This window comes from Myotis nattereri (assembly GCF_964212035.1).
Source record: "Myotis nattereri genome assembly, chromosome: 4".
Lineage (NCBI taxonomy): Eukaryota > Metazoa > Chordata > Mammalia > Chiroptera > Vespertilionidae > Myotis > Myotis nattereri.
Window position 1 is genome coordinate 54,554,195 of NC_138079.1, and position 25,753 is coordinate 54,579,947.

General features: G+C 38.2%; 1 protein-coding gene across 2 annotated transcripts in view; it reads right to left on the reverse strand.

Annotated features, from left to right (window-relative positions):
* Positions 1-928: 928 nt before the first annotated feature.
* Positions 929-25,753, reverse strand: part of ELL2 (elongation factor for RNA polymerase II 2) — a 90,463-nt gene continuing 65,638 nt past the window's right edge. Inside the window, exons 4-12 of one of the 2 annotated variants that reach the window (XM_081089058.1) lie at positions 22,683-22,846; positions 16,300-16,559; positions 14,272-14,396; positions 14,039-14,126; positions 11,597-12,164; positions 7,810-7,876; positions 4,696-4,867; positions 2,668-2,712; positions 929-2,575 (exon numbers count right to left, since the gene is read on the reverse strand). In XM_081089058.1, coding sequence (XP_080945184.1) covers positions 2,459-2,575; positions 2,668-2,712; positions 4,696-4,867; positions 7,810-7,876; positions 11,597-12,164; positions 14,039-14,126; positions 14,272-14,396; positions 16,300-16,559; positions 22,683-22,846 — 1,606 coding nt within the window. In that variant the 3' untranslated portion in view covers positions 929-2,458. The remainder of the gene's footprint in view (positions 2,576-2,667; positions 2,713-4,695; positions 4,868-7,809; positions 7,877-11,596; positions 12,165-14,038; positions 14,127-14,271; positions 14,397-16,299; positions 16,560-22,682; positions 22,847-25,753) is intronic. The other variant, XR_013995873.1, reaches the window with a different exon arrangement.

Here is a 25,753-nt window from a genome sequence, read left to right on the forward strand (position 1 = left end):
AATTAAGGCTTTTATAGGTTTGTGGTCAAGTCTATGGGTATGCAGTGCTGGATTTTTGTAAAGCATCTCCAGCTTCTATTACCCAATTTGTAAACCAGAAGATGTGCAGATGTGGGTGGGTAGGAACTCTAAGGGCTAACAATTACTTAACTAGAAGACTTGTCTGTAAACAAGTTCTGAAATACGAGTGGGCAGTGAAACAATTGAGAAGGTGCCTCTCATCTTGAGGAAAAAGTGATGTGTGCCTGCTGATAGAGGTGGTTTAAAAAAAAAAAAGCCAACAGTTGAACTTCATTTCAAGACTTTGAGATTTAGAGACCTAAGGTTTAGCACTACATCCAAGCCAATGGTTCTCATACTTTAGCTTGCAGGTCACCTGGAGGATACTAGGAAAATGTGGATGACTACCTGGGCCCTATACCCAGAGATTCTAATTTGGGTGATGTAAGTGGTCCAAGCACCTTGCTTTTGAGAAACACCACTCATAGCAAATAGCAGCACACAATCTTTGATTAAACACTAATGAGGTCATTATCTACAGACACATCCCTCAGCAGACTCCACCATAATAATATGAGGACCAAATTTACCCCCAATTAGTTTCCTATCTTTTTTGCAATTGAAAGTTTGAAATCAATTAACATTTACTAATGATTGTACCAATTCTGAGGAAAAAAGAAGAGCACCAGGGATCTCAATGCTAAAAGAAATCGAACTCCCTAGGAGGTTCATGCTACATAGAAATTAAGTTTCTGCAATAATGTTATAGAGTTGTAGTGTAGAGGATCTTGTTTTAGTCTTGGTATAGTCTGTGTACTTCTACATTATCTAAGAACTCCAAAGAGAAAGTTCATCTACATGCTCTCTCAGGTTTTCTAGATAATAACATTTTCCTGGTTTACAGTGATACACAACAGAGTTATTTTTTGGATGCTGGAGACAAACATCTTTATTAAAGATACTACCAAAATTTGGCAAACATTTCAAAACAGATTTGTAAACATAATGCTTCCCTTTTTAACTGGCAGCACTTTGAAAAGACAATACGGTAAGACAACACAACTTGAATCAACATTAGTTCAAAATCCTTACATTTTGACATAACTTATGTTCCCACATGATAAAACAAGTGATAGTTTAAATCAACGTCAACAGATAAACTCCATGAACTGAAAGTTTGTGCTGTTTGATGAATCACAGTATGCTATTGTTAAATATATCCACTCTTTTTTATATTCCTGGCACCCAGGATGAAGAAAAAAAATCTTTAAATATACATTTCATGTAGGTAATAACTTCTTTGCACATCTCTCCTCAAAAAATACTTTATAGCAGTATATAAATAGTTTACCTACATATTTAATTTTATAATTTTGCCCCAAAACTATAGATTTGTTTCATTTTCATAACATACCAATTTTGCCCAACGACAAAGCTGACAAACAGTTGAAATGGAAATGCTTTTGTCTTTCACAATAGAAGTAGCAATTGGACAAAAAAAAAAAACAAAAAAAAAAACAAGAACAAAAACAAAAACCTACAGTAACACTCGTCAGTTGTTTAACCTGAGCGTTTGGCCTACTAAGAGTAGCAGCTTTTTTTCCTTCATGCACGCTCACATCCACACCACCTCTGCACACACACAGGTCGCGCACACGCGTTCAGACGCTGGTAGGCCACAGTGTGCTTCCCGTTGCTCCAATCAGGTGGGAAGCAGTGTAGCTAATGATTAACCACACTATGTACATAACTAGCAAACACCTTAAGGCAACCATTGCAATGGGGGGTTAACTTGCAGGGCACTTTACTGTTCTAGATTAAGTCAGCCTGTATATATATATGTGTATGTGTAGCTACACACATATACATACTCGTAGACCTTTTTATTTCTTAACCCTCCAATACAATGTTTTAATTTTTTTTTGTATTTTGTGCAAATTTCTAAATATTCTACCATTTAAGGCAAAGAGTTTGCATTAAGAAAGGTCAGAAAATAGGCTTATGTTTATCCAAACGCATTTCACGTTGCACGTTACTGGTTTGTTTTTTAACACACATAATTTTGAAGTGTGGACACTGGATCCCCAATATCTAAAAAAAATCATTGCTAATTACAAACAAGTTTATAAGAAAAAAAAACTGATTTAAAGTATAGATACTGGATCCCCAATATCTAAAAAAATTTACTTCTATTGACAAACACAAGTCTTGACGGGGGGGGGGGGGGGGGCGGGGGGGGGGAAGGACCAGAAAAAGCAGCTTCAAAATTGCAGGGAGGCAAAGAAATTAGGGGTTGTGGGAGGGGGACAGAAAGAAAGAAAAAATAGTTAACTCAAGTTTACAAATACTGAAACTTTCAACAGGCAAAGTTTCCTTTTTTAGAATCTTAGAGCAACTCATTTGGAATTTTAAATAAATAAGCTTAAGTTTATTCACATCTTCTGGTCCAAGCAGAGCTCTAGTGCCATGCCTCTGCTTGCTGTTGGTCAAATTCACCTATCAGTCTTTTGATATGAGCCAGCTTGTTATGAAGATACTCGCATCTGTATTTTTCTTCATGGTAATTGGGACTAGACTGTAGATGGAAAAGAACAGGAGGAATCACGTTACATAGTTTGTAATTACTTCCCAACTCCATGTCAGAAAACCAACAGTAATGATACGCACCTGCTTGATCTTCTGATATTCTTGTAAGACTTCTTCATGAACATTCTACAAAATTAAAAATTAGAAATCAGAAGAGAACATTTTTTGTTTTCAATATATATAGTTAACACACATTTGAAAGGGTGTGGGGAAATATTGATGATGGGAATGTAAATCAGTACAATTAGGAAGGTAATTTGGCAACTGTTATCAATATAGCAAATGCAAAACTGGCTTGGCACTTAGACTTCCTTTCTGATTTACTGGTGTCTGAGTGAAGTGATGTGTGTGGAAGGTCACTTGCTGCAGCACTGCTTGTAAAGCAAAAGGTAGTAAACCACATCGACGTGTCCATTAATCCATGCAAAGGAATACTGAGGAGAGCATTAAACTAGGGAGGAGTGTTTATGTACTTATATTTAAAAATTCTCTAAGATGCATTTGTACTGTTCAGTTAAAAAAGCAAAGTGCAGAACTATTTATACAATGACATCATTTGTTTAAAAGAAGGAAACAGAATATATATTCTAAGACTTTCATTAATTCTAAGATGCATATTTCTTCTCAATGAAATCAGGTGAAGATGTATCATAGTTTAACTTACTTGAACATAACACAATAGTGTATCTTGTCATTACACCTCTTAGATTTAATTATGTATGGTATATATGTGAATTTGCTTGTGTATATACCTCTTACACACATGCATGCACACGCGCACATGCGCGACTCTTAAAGAATACACTGGAAACCAGCACTACTGGTTATCTCTAGGGAGGAAAACTGGGTGGCTGGGGAAAATGGCTAACCCTTAAGTATCATATAACCTGATGTACGATGGATCTAAGCAGGTTCCAAATGCTTACATTTATTCTGCACAAATCTATGGTCACCTCATTCTATGGATGGGGATTTTGAGGCAAGTTAAGTAACTTGCCCAAGGTTACACAAGTATTAAATGGTAGGACCTTGGAACCAAACCCAGCATTCTGGTTCTGGAGCTACTTCTAACCACCAAACAATCCTTGGAATACAATCATGTTACACTGGTCAATAACTACATAGAAAACTACAAACCCGAAACCACCATATCACCGTCTTCTCGCATCCTCAAACACCAGCTCCTCTGGAAAAATATATAATTCTAGGCGGCTTGTTTAAGAGACTAAGGCCTCCTAATAGAAGTCATAATGGATATCTAGGGCACAGGCCCTCCCCTGTGGGAAAACTCATACATTCTTTTGCTGGGTTCCTGTCAGAACAATGGCAGTGGGCCGGGATGGCGGCACCATCTATGCCTGTGAAGTGCGACCAAATTATCTAGTCTATGCAAGCAAGAAAACACTCGTTTATATTAACCCTTTTGCTAAGAACCATGAGAATAATCAGGTCAGGCTTCTGTTGCTCTTTGAGCTGTAGTAACATTATTACTACTTAAAGTAGGAAAGTGAAACTGATCACTACCTGCTAACAAATGTCTGTCTCTGGAACAGCTGTAAGCACCATGTTTTTCTTCACTTAAACCCCAAACTTCTGTGGTATTAAGCCCCTTGTTATATTTCATGTCTACATCTTCCATTTTCTATGCCAGACTGGGGTTATTTAAAAATTACTTAAAGTATTGACTTGGAATTGGAGTTTTGGGGAACAGTACCAGATCTGGAGCTGTAGCCTGAGTTGAGTTGACAATGCAATAAAATGTTTTGATGAATCCAAAATCCAACTTGTTTTCCTGTTTATTTGTGTTTGGTATTCTTCCCAATACACTACACATAGTATAGTAAATGTTTTAAGCATATATTACATATTTTACACATATTACGTTAAATAGAAGGTTATTTTTTCCACGGACAGAAATACAGGTTGAAGCACTACTTCAAATATTTAGATACCAGCTAATTTTAAATAGAGGCTAAAAGCTGCAGAGAAGCTGGTCAGCAAGAAGACCTACTCTGAAGGCTAACAGGATGCCGGGGGGCCTGGGGGTTGGGCCAGGCAGAGAAAAAAGTAAAACATGAAAGTCAGTCTTCTATGAACAAATGCATTTACCTGATACTCTTTTGAGCCTGGAGAAAGGCGCTTTCGTTGTGCATCCAGTTTGATAAATCTTCTAGCTACAGTCTCCATTCTGGCATGCAAGGCCCTGTATTCATCATACTCTGCATTGAAGTCAGCCTTGTAATTCTGGCGTTGTTCATAGGAGACGATAGCAATATATTTTCTAATAAGGAAAACAGGATAAAAGATAGCCATGTCACTCCTTCCAAGACCTTCCAGGTGAAAGTCTCCCATAGAAGAGCTTCAGTGAAGGAAAATTATGATAAAAAGACGAGGGAATTATGAGGGGATCTGTCTTTAGGCCTTTCACACCTGCTGCCACCAAGGTGCCTCAGGCTTCCTCCCCTTTCTCCCTTTCTGATTAGGCAAATATTTAAAATACAAAAGGGAAATTGTCATTTAAAAAAATGACACAGTATAACCTGTGTAACAGAAAGGCCGTGTTGTGCTATTAGTCTAATTTACTTTCTTAATAAAAATGCCATAAAGCTGTTTTACTTTGGGGTATGAACACTTCTAGGGACCTGGTTAATGAAGGCTATTTTCACAGAGTGTCAGTTTACTCAGTGGTAAGTAAATTAAACCAGCATTTTAATATTCATATTATTTGTGGATCCAGGGACTGGGATCACATCAGGGTCTTTGCACTCTGTGCTTCTGTCATGGAATGCAAAAATCGCTTGACTTTATTGAGATAAAAATTGAGATTTCAAAGCAATTTCAAACAGGTAGCCCCAGGGGGTACATAATATTCTTCACTGTGGGAAAACCTTGGAGTTCAATCCTCTCCAAAATGGTTTCAGATAACTTTCCAGTTATATTTAAAATGTAATAGCACAGATACCTAGTTGGAAATGTGAGAAAAGTAATGCAGTGAGCAACCTTAATGTCCTCATTAATATTTTTATTCATGCTGAGCTAGGGTGGAGGTTTAATTTCTCAGTGTAATGGAGACTACGGTAGTATGCTGTTTTAAAGCTGCCCCGCTGGTGTCTGTGCTGTAAAAGGAACACCGCCAGCCCAGCAAGGAAGCAATCCTTTCCAGACGGGGATGTCCTCACCGCACTGCAGAGGGAGCCCACTAGGGAGACAGCTCCCGGGACAGCATATGTGAGGAGATGGCTAAACAGATTGTGAAATTCAGGTTCAATCTGTTAGCAAAATACTCATCCTTCTTTCTCAAAACTCTCAATATTTCATTTAATAAATTCCTTAGGAAAATTACAAACTGACCAACAGTTGTGTTGCTATTATAGAAGATTATTTGATTATACTGGCATTTTAACAAAAAGCATTTTACTATTTTTATCAAAAAGTATGAGTTCTACTGTTGGTTCTTAATGCAAGAATGGAATAAAATTTTAAACAGTTTGGACAATTTACAACCAGAAGTAGCAGAAGTATTCTTATCATATAAAAATCAGGAATACTGTAATTAAGTATGCATTATTCAGAAGTTGACCATTAAGGTTTTATAGTATGATCTTTCGATTTCTTATGAAAGCAGGTTAAGTTTATTTTTGGTAATTTTTCTGAAAATTCATGCTTTCTCACCATTTTTAGAATATTTTATATATATATATATATATATATACACACAAGACTTATTTTTTTGTTAAAATAAATTGCTTTTACTTAAATAAAGCAAGCAATCACATAGGTTATATATTTTTGTAATTTTTAAAGAGCTAAAAACATAAGTGTACAGAAATGCACTGATGAGGCAGATACATCAGTAAGTTAAATTTTTTTTTAAATATAGAATTAACTGATTAGGTTGAAAAAACACAGCCTTACTCCATGGGGAGAAGGTCAGAATTATTTTTCAGTTTCCCTAAATGTTCTGTCATATGTAACAAGTATACATCACTAGGGCAAAAAAGAGGAGTTCAAAATCCACCATGAGAGAATGAGAGCACAGTAATGCAGTTATTATTTGAGGGGGGTGTCAACTTTCATAGCACTGTTAAGGAGAAATGGGTTTGAGCTGGAGAAATGAACCCTGCATCATCGGTGGAGACAGGTGCTGTCCCCTAACCAAGCCTTCCTGGGCCAACTCAGTGGTGCCTGCTTTTCAAAGCTCCTGCACAGAATCCAAAACCATACACTGCTTCAGATGAGAGAGTACTAAATATGGCTTCTTTTTACGTAAGAAGAGATGATAACCAGTCTTATGGTTTCCTGCTGTATCATTCGCCAATAACAATAGCTTTCACACTACTGTTAAGCAAAAGTATCACATTTTAAGTATAAAATGTTCTCTACTCTGAAAATGAACATTTCATTGGATATTGAGGGCTAAATGGCATAATTCAACTATGTCCATCATGAGATGGTACTAAATTGAGAGAAACTGTTCATATAGCCCAAATTCCAGTTTCTATTCTAGATTAAAGCTATTTTGCACATTTGTTCATTTTTTAAGCTATCAACAGCTAGACCTGTTTGCCCTTTCACTCTCCATTTTTCCAGGCTCTTGCAACTTAATTATTTTCTTCTTATGAAGCCTTTGAGTCTGTAAAAAAGCTAGAATTATGTGTCCAAGTTATAATTTCTGTGATAGCCAGTTACAAAAATGTCCCCAGCTCAGCGTTTAGCAACTTGTTGCCACAAGAAAGGCATTATAACCTGTAGTAAAGTGAGATGATCAAATTTTACTGTTCTCTCAAAATTAATTTGATGGCATAGCTTTGTTTAAACAAAAATCAATCTATCTCTACTTTGTATTAACTGCAGAGGTTTAAGCACTTTACCAGTAACATATGCAGAGAAGGTCTGTGCATTGATAGACTGTCAGCTTTGAAGAGTCCGATCCCTAAAATCTTCCATAATCAAAAGCTTGGCCTGGCTCCGGAACAAAGGACAGGCTTCTCTATACTTAAGGCCCCCGAGCAGAGTTCTGAGCAGGGGGAGGCACAACCTGCTGAAACCGACTGGGTGGATTTGGGACAAGCAGGCTTAATGGCAGCCTTTCAATTGCAGGGGTGGCTCCAGGACACTATTTCTGGAACTTGTTACTTTTCTGATTTGCAAATTATGGGAAAAGAATTTGCAAACTTTCTAAAATTAAACAGTTCTCTCCCAATGGCAAACATCTGAACTTACATCAAATAATCTGGGAGTTCAATTGTTGAAGAAGGCTCCACGGAGGCAGGGCAACCCTCTTTAACTCCTACAAAGAAAAAAATTCAAGTGTTCACCAACAATATGGTTAAAAAATGCCTATATTTCTAAAATAGATTAGAAACATCTGGAACACTTTCCCTCAAATCCTGTTCTTCCATCTCAATAAGCAACAGTGAGCAAGGAATACAATTGAACACGAACAATAGAGGCCTATGACCAGCGCCAGCAGAACCGACGCCAGGCATTGAAAGTACCCCGGCTACTGCAGTGTCTGCACAATAAAGGAATTCCATCTTAACCCAAGGTCAATCTTCTATTCTTTTAGCAACAGTTGTGGCATCTGCCCAGCAATTCAAAGACTGTGGTGGCAGATGCAGCCAGACAATGGGAGATAAAATTTTACAGCAACATCTACTTTTCCTAGGATTCAAACAAGGCAGAGGAGACAGTGAAGGCAGGTAGCAGACTGCTTCCGTCACTGTATTTTTACTGCTACCCTTTCTGTATGCAGACAGTGGAATTGGGTAGGAAATTTTCCCATCGCTTTAAAGTAATTTAAAATAAGTTATTACTAAACACTGATTTGCACTCCTCTAATCACTAACCCTCATAATAACAGATTTGGTTTTAAAAGGACAAGTAAACAGATAAAGTGCTAGTCACTCAGAACTATGCTATGAAGTGTATAAAATCCCTCAGTATTTCAATTGTTTGAATGCACCATTTCCAGAAGGTATGTTTACACTTTTTACTTGAGTAATTTTTTATCATTCAAAGTAGAATTAAAGTAATAACTCAAGCCGTAACCCTGCCTGCTGGCAAAACATACATGTTCAATATAAAACAAAAGTGAATATTTGATAATTTTTTGATTTAATATTTTAAAAAAGGACAAAGTATACTAAACAAATTATGCAAACTCTGTGGACTTATTGTTCATAGTAGTCTCCCATTAAACATAGGTGATATGTTCCAAGACCCCCAGTGGGTACCTAAAACCCCTGACAGTACCAAATCCCACATATACTGTTTTTCCTATACATGCACACACTTACAGCTTCACTTTGGCATATCTGAATTGCCAGCATCACTACTTCTATGCTGTGGGGCCATTATTAAGTAAAATAAGGGTTACTTGAACACAAACCCTGTAATACAGAGACAGTCGATCTGATAACCCAGCCAACTCTAAGTGACTGTCAGGCAGGTAGTGCATACAGGGTGGAGACACTAGACAAAGGGGTGATTCACATCCTGGTTGGTACAAAGGGAGACAGTATGAGATTTTATCACACTACTCAGAATGGCACACAATTTAAAACTTATGAACTGTTTATTTCTGCAATTTTGCATTTAATATTTTTGGATCAGGGTTGACAATAGATAACTGAAACCACAGAAAACAAAACTGGGGCTAAAGGGGACTACTGTATATTTTATCCACAGGGTAAAAGAGTCTGTTTTTACAACAGCCTTAGTTTTAAAGGAAAAGACATCAAGTGCATGCCACCTGGCTTCTCCTTTGACACAGACACCAACTAAGTTCCAACAAAAAGGTACAGGGGATGTGAGTCTGACCTTTCCTCAGTCTTTGATCATCTCAATTGTCTTTGAAAGATGGCACATCCTCATTGAAGGATTCAGAAAGACTAAGTCTGCTTCTCCAGGCCTCCAAGTTAAAGAAGGTTTCTATATCCTGGGACACAGTCTTCCCAGCACTAACCTCTGACTCAGGATCACCATCTGAGGGTGGGGAGTGGGGAGAGTGGGGCATACCCAGGGATCTGATGTACTAACTCTGAGCAGGAGGTTGTATTACCTCTTGCTTTTCCTGACCTGTGTCTATATGACTTTGAGGAAAAAAGCTTACACCTATCTCTTAGTCCATTATATAGTACCATACTGACGCCAATTTTTCAACAGATATACCATGGCATGCAATATATTCAAGCCAAATCAATAAAGGCACTGTAACAAAATATTCTATAATCAAACTTCTCACATGGTAAAAACACTAGTTAAATCTAAGGACTATATACTTTCAATATTGAGGGCAAGTTACAGAAAGACAATACTCCTTAAGCTCTATTCATTAAAATAATTTTTCTAAAGTCGTATTTTCCTGGGGAATTTTGCCTTAGTTATGTTGGTTTAAAATGAGCAGCAATGCTAAATAATGGGTTTGGAGTCTTCTGTGTGCTGGCATGTACAACATTATGCTTTAGAGGACAGCTCTTAAAAAAAAGAATCCAATTTTGTTATTAGGTTTTGAAAATCAATATATCCCAGGTAAGCTGTCCTATTGGTTAGCTTTTCTTTAGAGGTAAAGCATTATGTTAAGCTTCTTTGGGTCTCTAGATATTTGGCTTTTAAAGATCCACATCTTGAAATGATTAATTTTACTAATAACAAATGATGTTAGTTTACTCAGATTGCTTTTACTCTGAATGAAGATGATTTTATGAATCTGTAAATGTAATTTCACACCTTGTCTGTGCTAATCTATAATAATGAAAGGGCAATATGCTAATTAGACCAGACGTCCTTGTAGACGACCTTCCTGACAAAGCCGGGACTGTGAGGGAAGCCTGGGTCCCGGGTGCCAGAGGGAAGCTGGTGCTGGTAGCTAGGGGAAGGAAGGCCTATTCTTTTTTTTTTTTTTTTTTAATATATTTTATTGAGTTTTTACAGAGAGGAAGGGAGAGAGATAGTTAGAAACATCGATCAGCTGCCTAGAAGGCCTATTCTTGCACTAATTTCATTCATCGGGCCTCTAGTATTAATTAAAGCAAGGGTGACCTTGTTTCTTTGGCAGAGAAGGAAATGAATATTTTTATTGCTAATCGTGTGCCTGGCTAAATCAGTTCAAGAATGGTATATAATAGGTCATGTTGAGGTTGCATAACACCATTACAGTATGGAAAAGGGCAGCAAAGCCCCCCTTCTTTAAAGGGGTATTGAGTATGACAGGGTCATTTCCAAATGTCACTCACCATCTTATTAACAAACTATAGACCCAGTGCACGAATTCGGGGTAGATTGGGGCCAGGCCTGTCAGGAAAAGGAGATGGCAGGAGGTTGGGCGGCTGGCCCGCCCCTGATCGGGGCCCAATCAGGGCCAGGCCGGCTGGGGGGAGGGACCGCAGGCTATTGGCCAGCGGGCCCCTCCCCAATTGGGGTGGGGGGGACTGATCTGGGGTGGAGCTGGGTGGGGGGAGGAGCTGCAGGAGATTGGCCAGTTGCCCCTGCCCCTATTGGGGTTTGGGGGGCAGGAAATCAGGGGCGGGGCCAGCCAGGGAGAGGGGCTGTGGGCCACTCAGGGTGGTGGGGGCCCATCAAGGGCAGGGCAGGCCAGGGGGTGGGGATGCGGGGGGGCAGGAGGTTGGCCGGCTGCCGCGCCCTTGATCAGGGTGGGAGAGTCCAAGCAGGGGCGGGGATGGATGGGGAGAGGGGCCATGGGAGGTTGGCCAGCTGGCCCCACCCCCCGATCAGGGGATTCGTTGGCCACAGTGGGCGTCATAGCGACTGGTTGTTCCAGTCGTTACAGTGTTCCGGTCGCTGGCTTTTTATATATATAGATATAGAAACCACATTTAATAGGTATATAAAAAAAGACCAAAAAAGCCTTCTCAAAACCACAATACTAAAATTAATAACTAAATGGAAGCTCCTTTGATACTATTATAAACAGCCTAACCTCACACTATGACAGTCCCCTCTTCCCATTAATTTACATGTGTAGTTGGTTTTTACAAGTATAAAATACCTTCACTGGAATCTGGACTGGAGTTATTCAGCTTGGCAATTTCCTCATCTCCTTTAAGGTCCTCTTCCTTTTCCTCATTCATCTCAATGTCATGTATCTTTATTTGGTCCTTTTCCTTGTGTTTTTTAGACTTCTTTTTGGACTTCTTGTGAGACATTGAATGGTTTTCTTCCATAGGCTTTGGACACTTTAGTAGAACTGAATCAGAGGGTAAGGTTTCCAGAGAAGTCCTAGAGGTATATTTATCTTGCTGGTCCTCACAGTTACTACTGTTTTGACTAAAACTGTCAACAGGTAGGTCTTGAGTCCCCCGGCCTTCTGGAGTGCTAGGGGAATTGGAGTTAGAATCTACAGTCTGAGGAGGGTTGGAGGCGGGCAGGTGGTTTGAAGGCAGTGGTGGAGCGGTGGGGATGGCAGCAGCTGCAGGGGGCGGCAGGAGGCCTGCAGATTTTTCACTGGTGGAATTCAAATGACCATTTAATGTTGGCGGCACTCTATTTGTTAGGTGAGATATTCGAGCTTTTTTATTCATTAAAGGATCAATGAACTCTGACTCTAAAAGCCGTTTCTGGAGGGAGGAACAGAAAAAAAATATGAGCCAGTTTGCACTAAAATTCAATATATGCATCCCTGGTTACCATAAGAATAACTGAGTTATTTTATTCATACTTAAGTTTATCACTGGTGTTGAGTTAAACCTTTCTCCAAACTTAAGCAAGAACAAACAAGCCACAAAAACACAAGTGACATAAATTCTTGTCTAATGTAAAGAAGTAGAATCTGGCAAATACAGGGGTGGGCAAAAGCAGGTTTACTGTGCCATGGTGACATTCTTGAGTTAATAAAGCTATTGTTAATAATCATAACCTGCATGTCTTTCCATACGAACAACTATAAACCTACTTTTGCCCACCCCTGTATATGTTTGTTGGAGTTCTTATCTTTTTGCTCATACAGCCCCACCTGAAGTTCTTTCAGAGACTATTACAATTTATGTGAATTTTACCACTCAGGAGAGTACTAAACAGAAGTAGCCTCCTGACCTATTTATAATAAATAAGAGGAGGACACAGTTTGTACCATTTCACTCTGTCAGAACAATAAGCCTACACTTAATCTCTAATGTAAGATGCTCCAGTTATGAATATTTTGACTGTCATTTATTATTTTACCTGTCTGAAATGGGAACAGCCAGCACCTTCAGAGTAATTTCTCCAAGTATCTCTGAAATACTATTCATTGTTAAAATATTACTCATTTTCTCCCTTCACTGGATTAGAAAATAAGTCTTAATAACTGGTCCATAAAAATGATATGGAATTACTGTTTCAAACACTTAAAAAAATCATGCTAAGATTAGCCCAATCCAGCAACATTAATATTTAAAAAGAAAATTCAGATAGTTGAAAAGTATAAAGCATACATCCAATGAAATACTGTGGCTTAAATGGCAGCTTGAGATAAAATAAGTTAATCATCCCATTAATTTAATCTGTTTTCAATTTAGCACCATTGATATGGCACCCAGTATATAATCAGGTCAGAAATATAAGCAGCTTCATGGTAGTGGCATTACAATTGAGGCTTCTATAGTAATGTACATACAAGGTCAGAAATGCTTTTATTTTGTTCCTCCTCTGTTTCTCACAACAGGCTGCTAATATTTTCTGACACAAATAGCCTTTACCCAGAGCATGCTTGCGGCTTGTCACACATCTGTCCTGCCTCTTTAATCCTTGGGAGGGGAGTCCAGAGAGAGGAGCATTCTGTCAGCAGTATGGGATAAAGAGGTCTGTCCCACTGTCAGTCCCAAAGCCCTTTGAAACTGAGAGAGTTCAAGGCTGACTGGGTCCTCTGAGAACCAAGCAGGCTTGAACTCTAATACTCTCCAGGATCTCGTACCTTTTTCCAAGAAAAACTGAATTGCTTAGGGGAAACTAAGCCAGATTAAATTTCTAATTGCAGCGTTCTGATTGGGCTCTAATTGAAATTATTTTCAGAAAATAAAAATGGCAAGAATTTTTTGCTTGCTTGTTTTAAACATATTTTTTCCCCAAGAATATTTTTCTGGAACATGTTTCAAATAAAATTAAATATATTCAATTTTCTATATAATATCAGACTATATATAGTATTGGATAGGTCTTCAAGTTAGTGACCAAATGGAAAAGTAGATAATCTTACAAAATGTAAGCTTTAAAAATGGAAAAACAAGGTAAACATTAAGTACTTTGACAAGAACTATAGTACAGTGGAGAACAGTTCTGGGCTGAGAGATGGTACCTGAATTCCATACCAAGTTCTGCCATAAACTAGCAATGTGAGTTTGGGCTGACAAGCAACGCATCTTCTGTGGCCTCACTTCCCTCACATATAAATACAGGAACTGAACTAGATGCCCCAAAGGTCCGTTTAGACTATGACTGTAATTCTATGAAATACCTGAGGAGAAGAAGCAATGTCTCTACTGGAACATACAGGAGATTCTGAACGCCTGGTGCTGGCAGCATTCTGAGATGCATTTAGTTTTCTGTAAAGGACACACATGTTCCAGTTATGGAGAGAATTTTCATGATAGAAAGCTAACCCTTGCTTCTCTTTTCCAAGCTCAACACTAAAATAACAATGACTAAAATAATCTTATATGCATCATTTTTAAAGGAAAAGAAACTTACTTTGAGAGCACAAACTCTAATGAACGTCTGTCAATTTCATTGTATCCAGGCCAATCTCTCTGAAGCTCTTTGAAAACATAATCCTTTAAGGTATACGAGAGGTCCTTAGGATTCAGATTAGCTACCTGATACATGGTGTGAAAACAGAACAGAATATTAGATTCTTTTGCTCTTTACTAACCTAAAACAGGTAACTTTTTGGAGTTATATTGAAAATAACTGCATCAATTGGCCACAGAGGGACTGCTCATTTTGCATATACATGCTCTCAATAAATGCTGTTCAACTTTATTTGGGGAATTAAAATTTTATGTAAATAGCTAAAAGAATTTCCCCCCTAAATGGCCATTGCACTTGTCATATTTCTAATCAAATAGTAAGCTGACATTAGGCAAAAAGTTGAAGATTTTTTTAAATAAATTTTTTCTAGTCAAAGAAATCCAAAAGCAGTTATATTATCAACATCATTGTTATCATTATTATCTACTTTGATTCCTTAGTCACTTGTATTAAGTAGAAACCAAGCAGTGCCCAAATGTTAGGTTACAAACTTTCCCTTCAGTAATCAACAGAAATTATCTCCATAAATAGTATCAATTCTGACAACTTTGTCATTTTCTTGGATAATAAGAACCACTTATTCAAAGTCCTTGAAATTCCAAAAACCAGTAAATGGAAACAAATCAAAATAACCCTCAAATGACATACAATTACTGTTATTAGTCTGCCAGTTTATTCCCAAGTGTAATCTTTTCTTATCCCCTAACTACAATTCCTAGAGTGTCCAGTCCTAGATTCTATTAACAACACAAATGTACTGATTGAGGAATCAAACTGAGAGTCATTTTTAAGGCTGGCAGAAAAGGATTCCTCTTGTCAGTTCCTACTGGAAAGGTCTTCTTTTTAATAACTTGACTTCTGTGTAAGTACTATTAAATATAGTAGGATAGTATATGCTTTTCTCACAGCTCGGCAGAATACTAATATGTTAATACTGTCATAAAGTAGATAATGGTAGGCTTATCTTAAATTTAAATTTGCAAATAAACTGACATGAGATACCAGACTTCTCAAAGTGAAATAATATAACAATCCTTAGAGTTCCTATTATCCGGGGTACTACACATGCTAATAACACCCCAAAACTAGAGATTATGCTTTTACTCTCTCATAAGAGTTAGTATCATGCCTTTAATGTAAGAGAGAATAGATAAAAACAGACTTAAAAGTGTTATTCTTTAAATAATAGATGAAAACCTGCAGGGTGTTTTGTTTTTTTTAATGATGAAATTTAAGAACTTTGAAATGTTTCTGCTTTAGAAAAAAGTTCACAGATGGACATCATCTATGGTGGATTTGAATGCTAATCAACATTTATAACCCAAAGTCAGTATAAAAAATATAGGAAGTTCCAAACCATTGACTTTAACAAAATTTATGACCTACTTTTATAATTAAGCTTGTGACTGTAAGATAACTGATTAGAACTAATACTTCGTACACTCATATCCTTTAATGAAGACAAGTGATCTCAACCTACGCAATAGTAGAATACTGGGCAAGACACTATGTAGTAGGTAAAAATATTCTAGTTTATACCACCTAGAGACTGGTAATACATTGTACAACTTTGCCTATATAAACCAATAAAAATTATGACAATCATTTAGGTGATTCAATATTAAAAACAGACAATAGAGAGTCTTGCTTACTTTTTTAAAATGAAATTTCAAGGTAAAGTTTATTTAACCCAAATGAAGATAGTGACTCAAAACTTTAATTGTTTAACAATTCAGAAGCCTCTAACTTATAAATCCTAGTATAAATGCCCACATTTCAATTAGTTTTTAATGAAGTGTTTAAACAAATGCTTTAATGTAATATTCAGGAGCTATATTTCATATAGCAAAAATGGTCCTGAAATTTCTCTACCTCAATAATAATAATGGTTAATGCAAAAACAAGCCTTCTTAAATGAACTTCTCAATAAGAAGGTAGGTGGAAGGAACTCTCTCCTGCTGTTCTTACCTGTTGCAGAATTGCTCCGAGAGAGTTCTTGTCTTTTTGATTGACACCATCTTTCTGCAGTCGAGCCAGCAGCTCAGGTTTCTTGTAGGCCTTCAGTGCCAGTAAGTGAATCACCCTGTCCCTATACGGCCGCTGAGAAACACTGCTGCTGCAGTGTGTCTTTCGAATTGTATTTGCAGGGTTCATGGGGGTTGACCGTTTCCTCTCAGGCACTGCATCTGATAGAGCTTGAGGTGCTTTCCGAATCTGCACTCTTTTCCCTACAGTCCAGTGGAAAAGATATTTGTTACACATTTGTGGGTAATAATATGAATTAGGAATTTTTTGATGAAATCATTTATTGAAATAAATATTTATTATAAAAGTATTTTGGTCACTTGGCTATGCATTGATAATAATTAGTGACACACATCATAGCAACAAAGTGGAAATTTTAAGGATGTAGGTATTTGATGTTAAATGAAAATTTACAGAACTTAAACATCTTACATATTATTTCTAAAATTACACCTAGAAAAAAATTAGAATGAAACTGTATAAGATCCTCATTTTATAATGTCTGAGGTGTAATCTTCTAACTCATTTAATATACTCTAAGCCCCTAACTGCTCACTCTGGTTAAAAAGCGGAAACAACTGGTAGTGACATACAATGAGGGGCAACAGCTTTAGGTACAAGTTTAGCAACTAGAAATAATGGCGAAGTAAAAGCAGTCATTTAAGTGCTATGGTCTAGGGTGAAAATGACTGGCTTAATGGGGCAGGAGATTTACTAAATAATTCTGTCCATGCTAGGCTCCGGAGGCCTGGCCAGATGGGCTGTTTGAAACCATCCTATCGAAAGTAAAGGGGAAAGGATGAATTTGTCACTAGCTCTTATTGTTCTTTACTATCTGGACTTAACTAATTTTAAATATCAGATCAAAACACTGCACAACTAAGGATTCAACATTAAAGGGATATTGTCCCACGATAAGAAAAGCTGTTAAATTAGGGTGCAATTAGAGTTTTGGAATTAGATTTAGATCTGGTTTCTGAATTTTTCTTAATTTGGAGACAGCTAGATCAATGTCATAAGGGCTGGGAACAAACTGATGATCATGCATCAATTATGTGTTGGGGAGGGCACTGCTTTCAATGGGATAAGCTCAAATGGTAAAGTGCTCTCTTAGCATCTGGAGGGTTCTATGATAAATACCCAAGTTTTCCTACTTGTACTTCTTTGTGGAAAAGTTTCATGGACTAATGCCTAATGCCCACTGTTGCTTCATGTTAGGCTGCAAGCTCCATGCAGGCAGGGCTGTGGCTGCTTTGTCCCTCAGCAGACCTTGATTCAGAATGTAATGGCTAGCAAAGTGAAAGACTAGCAAAGTGTCAAAGCGAAGACAGCAAGAGAACAATTAGATAGTAGAGAAGCCAGAATCAAAACGGTGTATATTCCCACACTGCCAGACTGCCAGAATGGGAAGACACTGAACTTTCTAAAATGGCAAATGCAAACCTCCCAATCCACCATCTCTCAGTTGCAATAGTGCTAACAAACGGTACTATTCTCTGAATTTTTAATAGGGATTTGGTGGGGGAAGAGAAAAAATTGGGGTCACAAAGGTTTCAGAAATGCTATAATTTCAAACTCCCTTCCTCTTGAAACCTTTTTAACTTACTCTGACCCAAACAAGATTACTGTGGGGTACCCCAACTCCCTAGGGAGGGAGGTGGGCAGAGAATGTTTACTTAAGCTCAACACACCATGACTAGTCATTTAGAATTAATTCAAGCCAACAAGACAGGCAAATAAAACTGAAAACACAAAGTGACAGTACTTCCTCTGTGTTCTGGGCTGTCTTACTCTTCTGTACGTCTGACCCACCTCTGATCCTCAATCTCAGGAGAACCCCAAGGTCTCCTGAGTTTACCCGCACCCCTCTCTGAAGCAGACATACAGCAGACAAGTGAGGCTCACTCTGCCCTTAAGAGGGGTGTAAGTATGATGTTTGAATAGAAAATAGAATCTGGACAGGGATATGACAGTGTTAGAGTCACCTAGGGCCTAATGCTAGACTGTCATCCATTAGTCAATGAATCTCTTCATTTTTCTTTTAAATTGCCAGTCATGAGGTAACCCATTTCTTTCAAATGCTGAAAGAACAATCCAGCCACACTGGGCCAATTAGTTTTATGCAAAAATTACTTGCTCACCGACTCCTGATCAATTTGTGCCTATTAAACTAGGAAGGAGTCCTCTGGTTAAGGTTAGAGAGCCTACAGATTAGTGCTGTAAGTGGTTAAAGAGTTCAGATGCTAAAGAAAATGAAAAAAGTAAAGCTAGAAAATGTCAGGGTCAAAGTGGAAGGAAAAAAGGCTTTATTTTTATTTTTTACATTTGCCTCAGAAAAGCCCTTTTAATAAAGCCTATGGGAGAACTTAATTCTCTTCCCAGACCCAACTGCTAATCAATTCCCTGGGCTCCTTATATAAACAGCAGGAGTAGGCCTGATAGGATTGGGTAATCTAGGACTATATCTAAACTGTTGTTTCATAACAAGGGGTCCACTTCTAGCTTCCCCATTTAATGAGATGGTAGAAGTATGTAGCATTTCATCTAATGGCTGAGTTAATTGGAAGGTAAATCTTAAAACAGTACATCAGAAAGAGAGCAGGGATTGTAGCCATCTCCTACAGCTGTTTTTCTGTTCTGTGGAACCTGACCAGAAGCCCTGACAACACTGACCCAAGGCTTTAAAAACACTGGCAGGACTTTGATGATGGTGTGAATGCCATGGTTAAATACATACTCCCCTGCAGTGGAATCCATCTCCACCATGTGGCATTTATGACCACTTTTCAAAAGGTTTGCTATCAAAATATATTTACACAACAGATACAAATTGTTAGAACTACAAAGAATCTAGATATATGTAGTTCAAACCCCCTTAATTAATATTTGAGAAAATTAAGGTCCACAGAGGTGAAATGATTTGTCTGAGGTCACTCAAACATGCACTAACTCATAAGAAATGAGAAGGATGGGGGCAGAAGTTAGGAAAATTGGGAACAGAATCTGAGAAATGAGATTGGTTGGGTTGTTTTCCATACCGAAGTAAATATTAGCATTATAAAAATTTGTAATCCAGTACAACTCTAGAATTTTGGTAGGAGTCACTGAGCAGACTTAAGATACTAGTAAACCTGAAGCAATGGTAGTGATTTTTTCCTTCTTAACAAACAGAAGGATTATAACACTACAGTGCTTACCACTGATATAAATGCTATGACTCAACGTAGAAATTCGACTGAAGAAATAATGTTTTCTACTGCACTTCTCCAGGCAAAATAGGTTTTGGTTCTTTTCAGCCCACAAAAGGCTTTCAAAGCTCATATTCTTGGATGACTAAGCCAGGTGACCCCTAAGGAATACTTTCCCTTAAACTTGGCCTGTGCCCTAATTCAACCGACAGAGGCTTGGCCGGGCATTATGCCACCATAATCCTACAGTGGGACCAGCATTATTCCCATTTATCCTCTAGCCTGGCTGACACTGTTGAAAGAAACCTTATTCTTCAGGTACCTCTAAGTTGGCATAAGTGAACTTTTGCTATCATTTTATATGATATATTCAATTATGAATTAAAGAGGTATCTCTTATTGTCTTAAGAAAATAACATAACGTGTTAGTGAGGCCAAATTCATATCATTTGCTACTTGCTGATACCAACAACTTGATATATAAAAGGAGAGGTGGAGAGGTAATCATAATCTACTTCATAGGGTGGTTGTGGTACGTAAAATGCTAACCAGTGCCTTAAACATCACAAGTACTCAATAAGGGCTCGGTAATATTAATATTGAAGGGTGACTGATTGCATTTTAGAGAGCTGAATGAGTCAGGTAGTTTTGAGATACTGAAAAATGCAGGAAGATATACATTGAGATACCTAGAAGGAAAGACACATGGTAAAGGACTAATGATGGAAAAAGAAGAAAAAAAATCAAAACATAGGATAACAAAGAACAGTAAATAAAAAACAACAATAACTGAAAAGCCCATCTGGATACTAGTCTTTTGCTCCCCTCAGTTCAGAGTTGATGAGACTTTTCTTAAGAGTAGCTTGTCCAGTTTTGAACTGTGAGGTGAAGAATTGAAGGTAGTACAGAGGAGAGCAATAAAAATGATTAAAGGGTTGGGATGCAGGCCATATTAAGAAAAGTTAAAAGGAGCTGGGGTTATTTGACCTAGAGAATAAAAGGCTGAGGAGGTTAATGACGAGATTCAAGACCAGAGAAAAATCCTGTGCTGTGATGGTGAGTGGCTGGGGCACTGAGGACACAGCACAGAGGAGACTCAGCACTCAGGCCGGCAGAGTCCATTGCAGGGCTCCCATGTGGGAACATGTGTGCAAAGAGGGGGCCAGCTCTTCGAATGGCATAGATGGAATGTGGTTCAGATTAAAACTTAGGTGACCTCAAATCTTATGTGGGTCATTCCCAAAAATATAAATTATTTGTAGTGCCTATAAAAAACCTTGCAAATTCTAAAATCCCCATACAATTAGGGAGTATATGGTCTATGTCAGTGGTTGGCAAACTCATTAACAGAGCCAAATATCAACAGTACTTTTTCAAAAGAGGCTCGCCCAGGCCGAAAACCGACTTCTGCGCATGGGCCACGAAGTTTCAATCGCATCGCACTGTATGCGCGCCCGCATGTGGTATTTTGTGGAAGAGACACACTCAAGGGGCCAAAGAGCCGCATGTGGCTCGAAAGCCACAGTTTGCCGACCACAGGTCTATGGGATTCTGGGTGCTAAAAAGTCTGTTGTGTAAACTGCAAATGAATTGTACCTGACCCTATCAAAATGAACAAAAACACATGGACATAAGGAGCACCCAAGGATCATTCAATGGAAAAGTATAGTAATCATTGCTGACTCTCAAGCTTTGGAATAAATCAACATAAGGGTTTTCAGCTAGTTATACTGAGAGGGAAAAACTGATTTTGATGGCTTGAGTCTTCTATTCCTTTGTCAAACACACCAATTTGTCTCACTATTTCTAAAATGGTGGTATTGGACAGTAAAAAAAAAAAATACATTTAAAGTGACAGGGATAGCAAATTCATAGTTTGTACTTAAATATAAATGCAGCAGATCTTGTGCATTTTAAAAATAATCTGGGATTTAGCCTGCTAATACAGAAATTAATTAAGGAAGGATAAAAGGGAAAGAACGGAGGTTGGAAGTTGCTAGCTCACTCAGCAGCAAAGGGAAGGTGAAAGTCTCATGGCTGGTAACTTACTGGGCAGGAGCTGGACCCCGTGGGTATAGACATGAATTGTTGTTAAACCAAACTCCATGTATCTAAGCTAAGCACCAGGTCCCAAGAGCACTGGCTTTGTTCCAAAGAAATACTTATTAAAGACACTAGTGGAGCTTCTCAAAGCTGACTGTATTGTAGTTAGGTCAGCAATGGGAAAATTACAGAAGCAGGATTCTAACAAACTATGGAAAGATATTGATTAAGAGATTTGGTTCTTCAAGAGACTATTTCTGTGAGCATTTATGTTTCCAAATTAATATCCTTTCATCATTTACTATCCAGTGACTTATGTTACTAATCTGACCAAAGCCTCAAAGGGTTCATTCTCAGTCTTGACAATTCCCTTTGTTACTGTTAACAGTCACTGTGACTGAACTCTAAAATTGTTAGGGTCACTGCTCATAAAGGAGAGACTCATCTTGCTGGTCCTCCTTCCCTTCAATCTGATGCATATGAGTGAACTGATGAGAAACATAATGGAAGTGGGGCAGGCTCTTAATTAATGGATGAGGATGAGGATCCATAAATGACATCACAATTGAGGTACGAAGGAGGCATAACCCTAATGCTTGCTATAAACACATCTTATACTTTTGTAATAAAACTCACTATTATGCAAAGATCCTCTGAAAATGGAAGCAAAAGCTACAACAATAAGATTATCAACTCATAAATCCTACAAAAAGATTTTTGTAAAAATAATCCTACAAAAGTGCAAAACAAAAACCACACCATCCACCATTGAAATTACATCATCCAATGACAAAGAAAATACAATGGTACCACTCTTACAACTCACATAGTAAAATAACTTGACCAGATCTCAATATCATAAAATAATAACCATTAGCTAACACAGAATTCAGATTTATGAAAGAAGTAAAAGCTTTAAATCTGTTCAATTAACCAGTAGTCTGAAGAGAACAAATGATTTTTGACAATGTTATCTAAACTGTTCTGAAAACTAATTTTTGTGTTTTCATGAAATTAATATTACCAGTATTTACCTACAGTGATCTTGCAATATTCCCATCAATCAGCGAGAAGAAGAAAGATATATATACAAACCTACATATGGTCCACCGGGTTTAATAACTTTTGTGCTTCGGTTGCGGGATTCCTCCTCTGCCTGGGTCATTCTTTCTCGTGTCATCTGATACGAGTCGTTTGTTGCACACACTGTAATTTTATCTTGTATAAATCCCAGGCAATTGAGCTGGGAGGCTCCAGAGCTGTCAAGTAAGGCGATGGCTTTGTTAGACATGCCCCTCATTTTGTACAATAAAGTACAAGAAAGAATTGTACAATCCTAAAATCAGCAGCCTGAATAAGAACCGAAATCCTAAAATAACTAATATTAGTAATATTTAATTGTAAAGACTATTTAAAATATTTGAGTTTCTCTTCTTCATTTCATGTCACCTTTTTTCCTATTATTGTGAAAAGAGTGGATGAAGTGAGCTCTCAGAGATAAAATCCATGAAATTTTTTTGGAAAATCAGCATTTGGAGTGAATACCAGAATCCTGATGAGTACTATAGTTCTTTCATTTAATAGTCAACTATTTTTAAGAATTAGCTACCACTGATATGAGAAACGTTAAAAGTTCACTTATAATGGGACCATAATATACATAGTTGATAGAAAGACTAGATAAAACAAACACACCGCAATTCTTTTGATTTTTAATAAGATATTAATTTTAAAGCTAAAATACTGCCACATTAAAACTTACTTATTATTATTAGCCCAAAGATTTTAAACATTTGTAGAATTTATATTTAACACTTTGTTAAATGTCTATTTAAGCTGACCTATTTATATAGTAAATATTGAAGAAAATACTGGATAGATTTTGTCAGAAATAATTACCATGGCCTTAAAACAGATTGGACTATAAAAGTAATGAAATGCCATTGCAGCTCTGATACTCGATTTCCAAACTTATTTGGAAATAGCTTTGTTATAATGCTAAAAAATAAGAGTTAATAAAAATTTATTAAATTGCTAATAACTGTCTGTACAAATGCTTTCAAAAAATCAGTTTATTCGTCTCATAAATATTTATGGAGCAGAGACTGAATGCCAGCAATGTGTGAGTACACAGCCTATGACAAGGACTGAGACAGATCTGGTCCCTCTTCCAAGGAGCTCTCTGCCTAATGGGTGACAAGGATGAGCAAACTGGAAATTATGACATGATGTGATAAATGCCAGGGGTAGAGAACTCCCAGGAAGTGCTGCATCTGGACGTGTGGGAGAGGGGAGAGGCAAAGGCTTCCTGGAAGAAGTGATGCTCAAGTGACCTAAAGGGATGACTAGACAAAGGGGAAGAAGGACAGCAATGTCCCAGAAGGATGATCAACCTGTGCAGACCCAGGGGGAGCAAGGAAGAGTTTTTCAGTTAAGCCAGAGGGAGTTATAAAGGACAATTAGAGATGAGGCTGAAGAGGGCCTGAGATGTACAATACACTGGGCTTTGAGGCCCTGGTATGGATTTTGGACTTTATCCCAAGAATAAAAGAAGCTGAAAATATCTCCATTGTATGGCAGAAAGATCAATTTGGATAAAGAACAGATTGGGAGGAAGAAGGTAAGAGAGCAGTTAGGAGGCTACTGAAGAACTACAGGCAAGAAGTGATGACTTGAACCGGTGTAGGGTGGTGTGGATGCAAAATAGTAAACAGATTCCAGAGATAGTGAGGAGGCAGAATTGATAGGATTTGGTCAGTCATTGGCCATAAAGGGAGAGAGTGGGGAATAGAAGTTAAAAGATTGTGCCCAGGTTACCAAATGTGTGGAGCTAACACTTATTGAGACACTGGGGTGGGGTTGGAAGAGAGAAAATAAGTTTTGTGTTGGACATGGTGACTGAAGAAATTAGGAGACATCTCGAGAGGGAACCAACTGTGAAGAATACTAATATTTAGAATAAGCAATAAGAAGATGAAAAGACCATAGCAGACTGAAAAGGTAAGCCAGAAAGGTAAGCCAAGGAAACCAGAAAAGCAATGTGTCATGGAAGCCACTGATACAGAATGCTTCAAGAATCAAAGTGGTCAACAGTGTGCAATGTTGGCAACAAATCTAGAGTAATAAGAAACTAATAAGCACTCACTGGATTCAGGGCAAGGAGGTCAAGGAATCCCATTGGGGAGCAGTTTCAATGGAATAATGGGGACTAAAGCCAGGCTTTGGCTCCAGAAGTGACTGCAAATGAGGTTATTTATCTTTATTTTCTTTTTAAATCAGACTCACCTGAGCATGTATGAATGCTGAGAAACAGATAAAGGAGGGGAATGAGAGAGGGAGGGAGAGATTTAAGCCTCAGGGGAATCAGGATGGAGAAGAAAAAGAGGAATAGAAGATTGCAGTAGAGTACAGAAAAGACCACAGGTGGCAGAAAGTTTGAATTCCAAGATCTCCCATTACTTACTATGTAATTTACATAGGGAGAATAAGCTGAATGTGTTGCCAATCACAATGAAGTTTTAGTTTGCACAATTCAAGATTAAGTTAGAACTCTTTCAGAGATGTGTCTTATTTTACATCTCTGCCTACTGTGCTCACTTGAAATACAACTTTCTCAACTTGCACAATTGAAGATCAAGAAACAGATCTTTACATGAAAACTAAACCCTGCAAGCAAGAAGGTACTCTCTAGAATTCCCATTCATCCCTTTTCAACTGAGGTACCTTAAAAGTTCAAATACACTGACATCCTATCCTATATAATAAAAGCCTAATATGCTAAGTGTCTGGTTGTCCACTCGTCCGTTCAACCAATCAAAGCGTAATGTGCTAATGATATGCTAAGGCCACTCAACCGCTTGCTATGACATGCACTGACCACCAGGAGGCAGACAGTTGACCAGTTGCTATGACGTGCACTGACCACCAGGAGGCAGAAGCTCCGACTGGTAGGTTAGCTTGCTGCTGGGGTCTGGCTGATTGGGACTGAGTGAGACGGGCTGGACACCCTGGAGCCCTCCCGCCATCCCTGGCTGGCCAACCTCCCGAGTCCCTCCCTGGTCCTGATTGTGCACCGGTGGGGTCCCTCGGCTTGGTCTGTGCCCTCTCGCAATCCAGGACCCCTTGGGGGAAGTTGGAGAGCCGGTTTCAGACTGATCCCGCAGGTC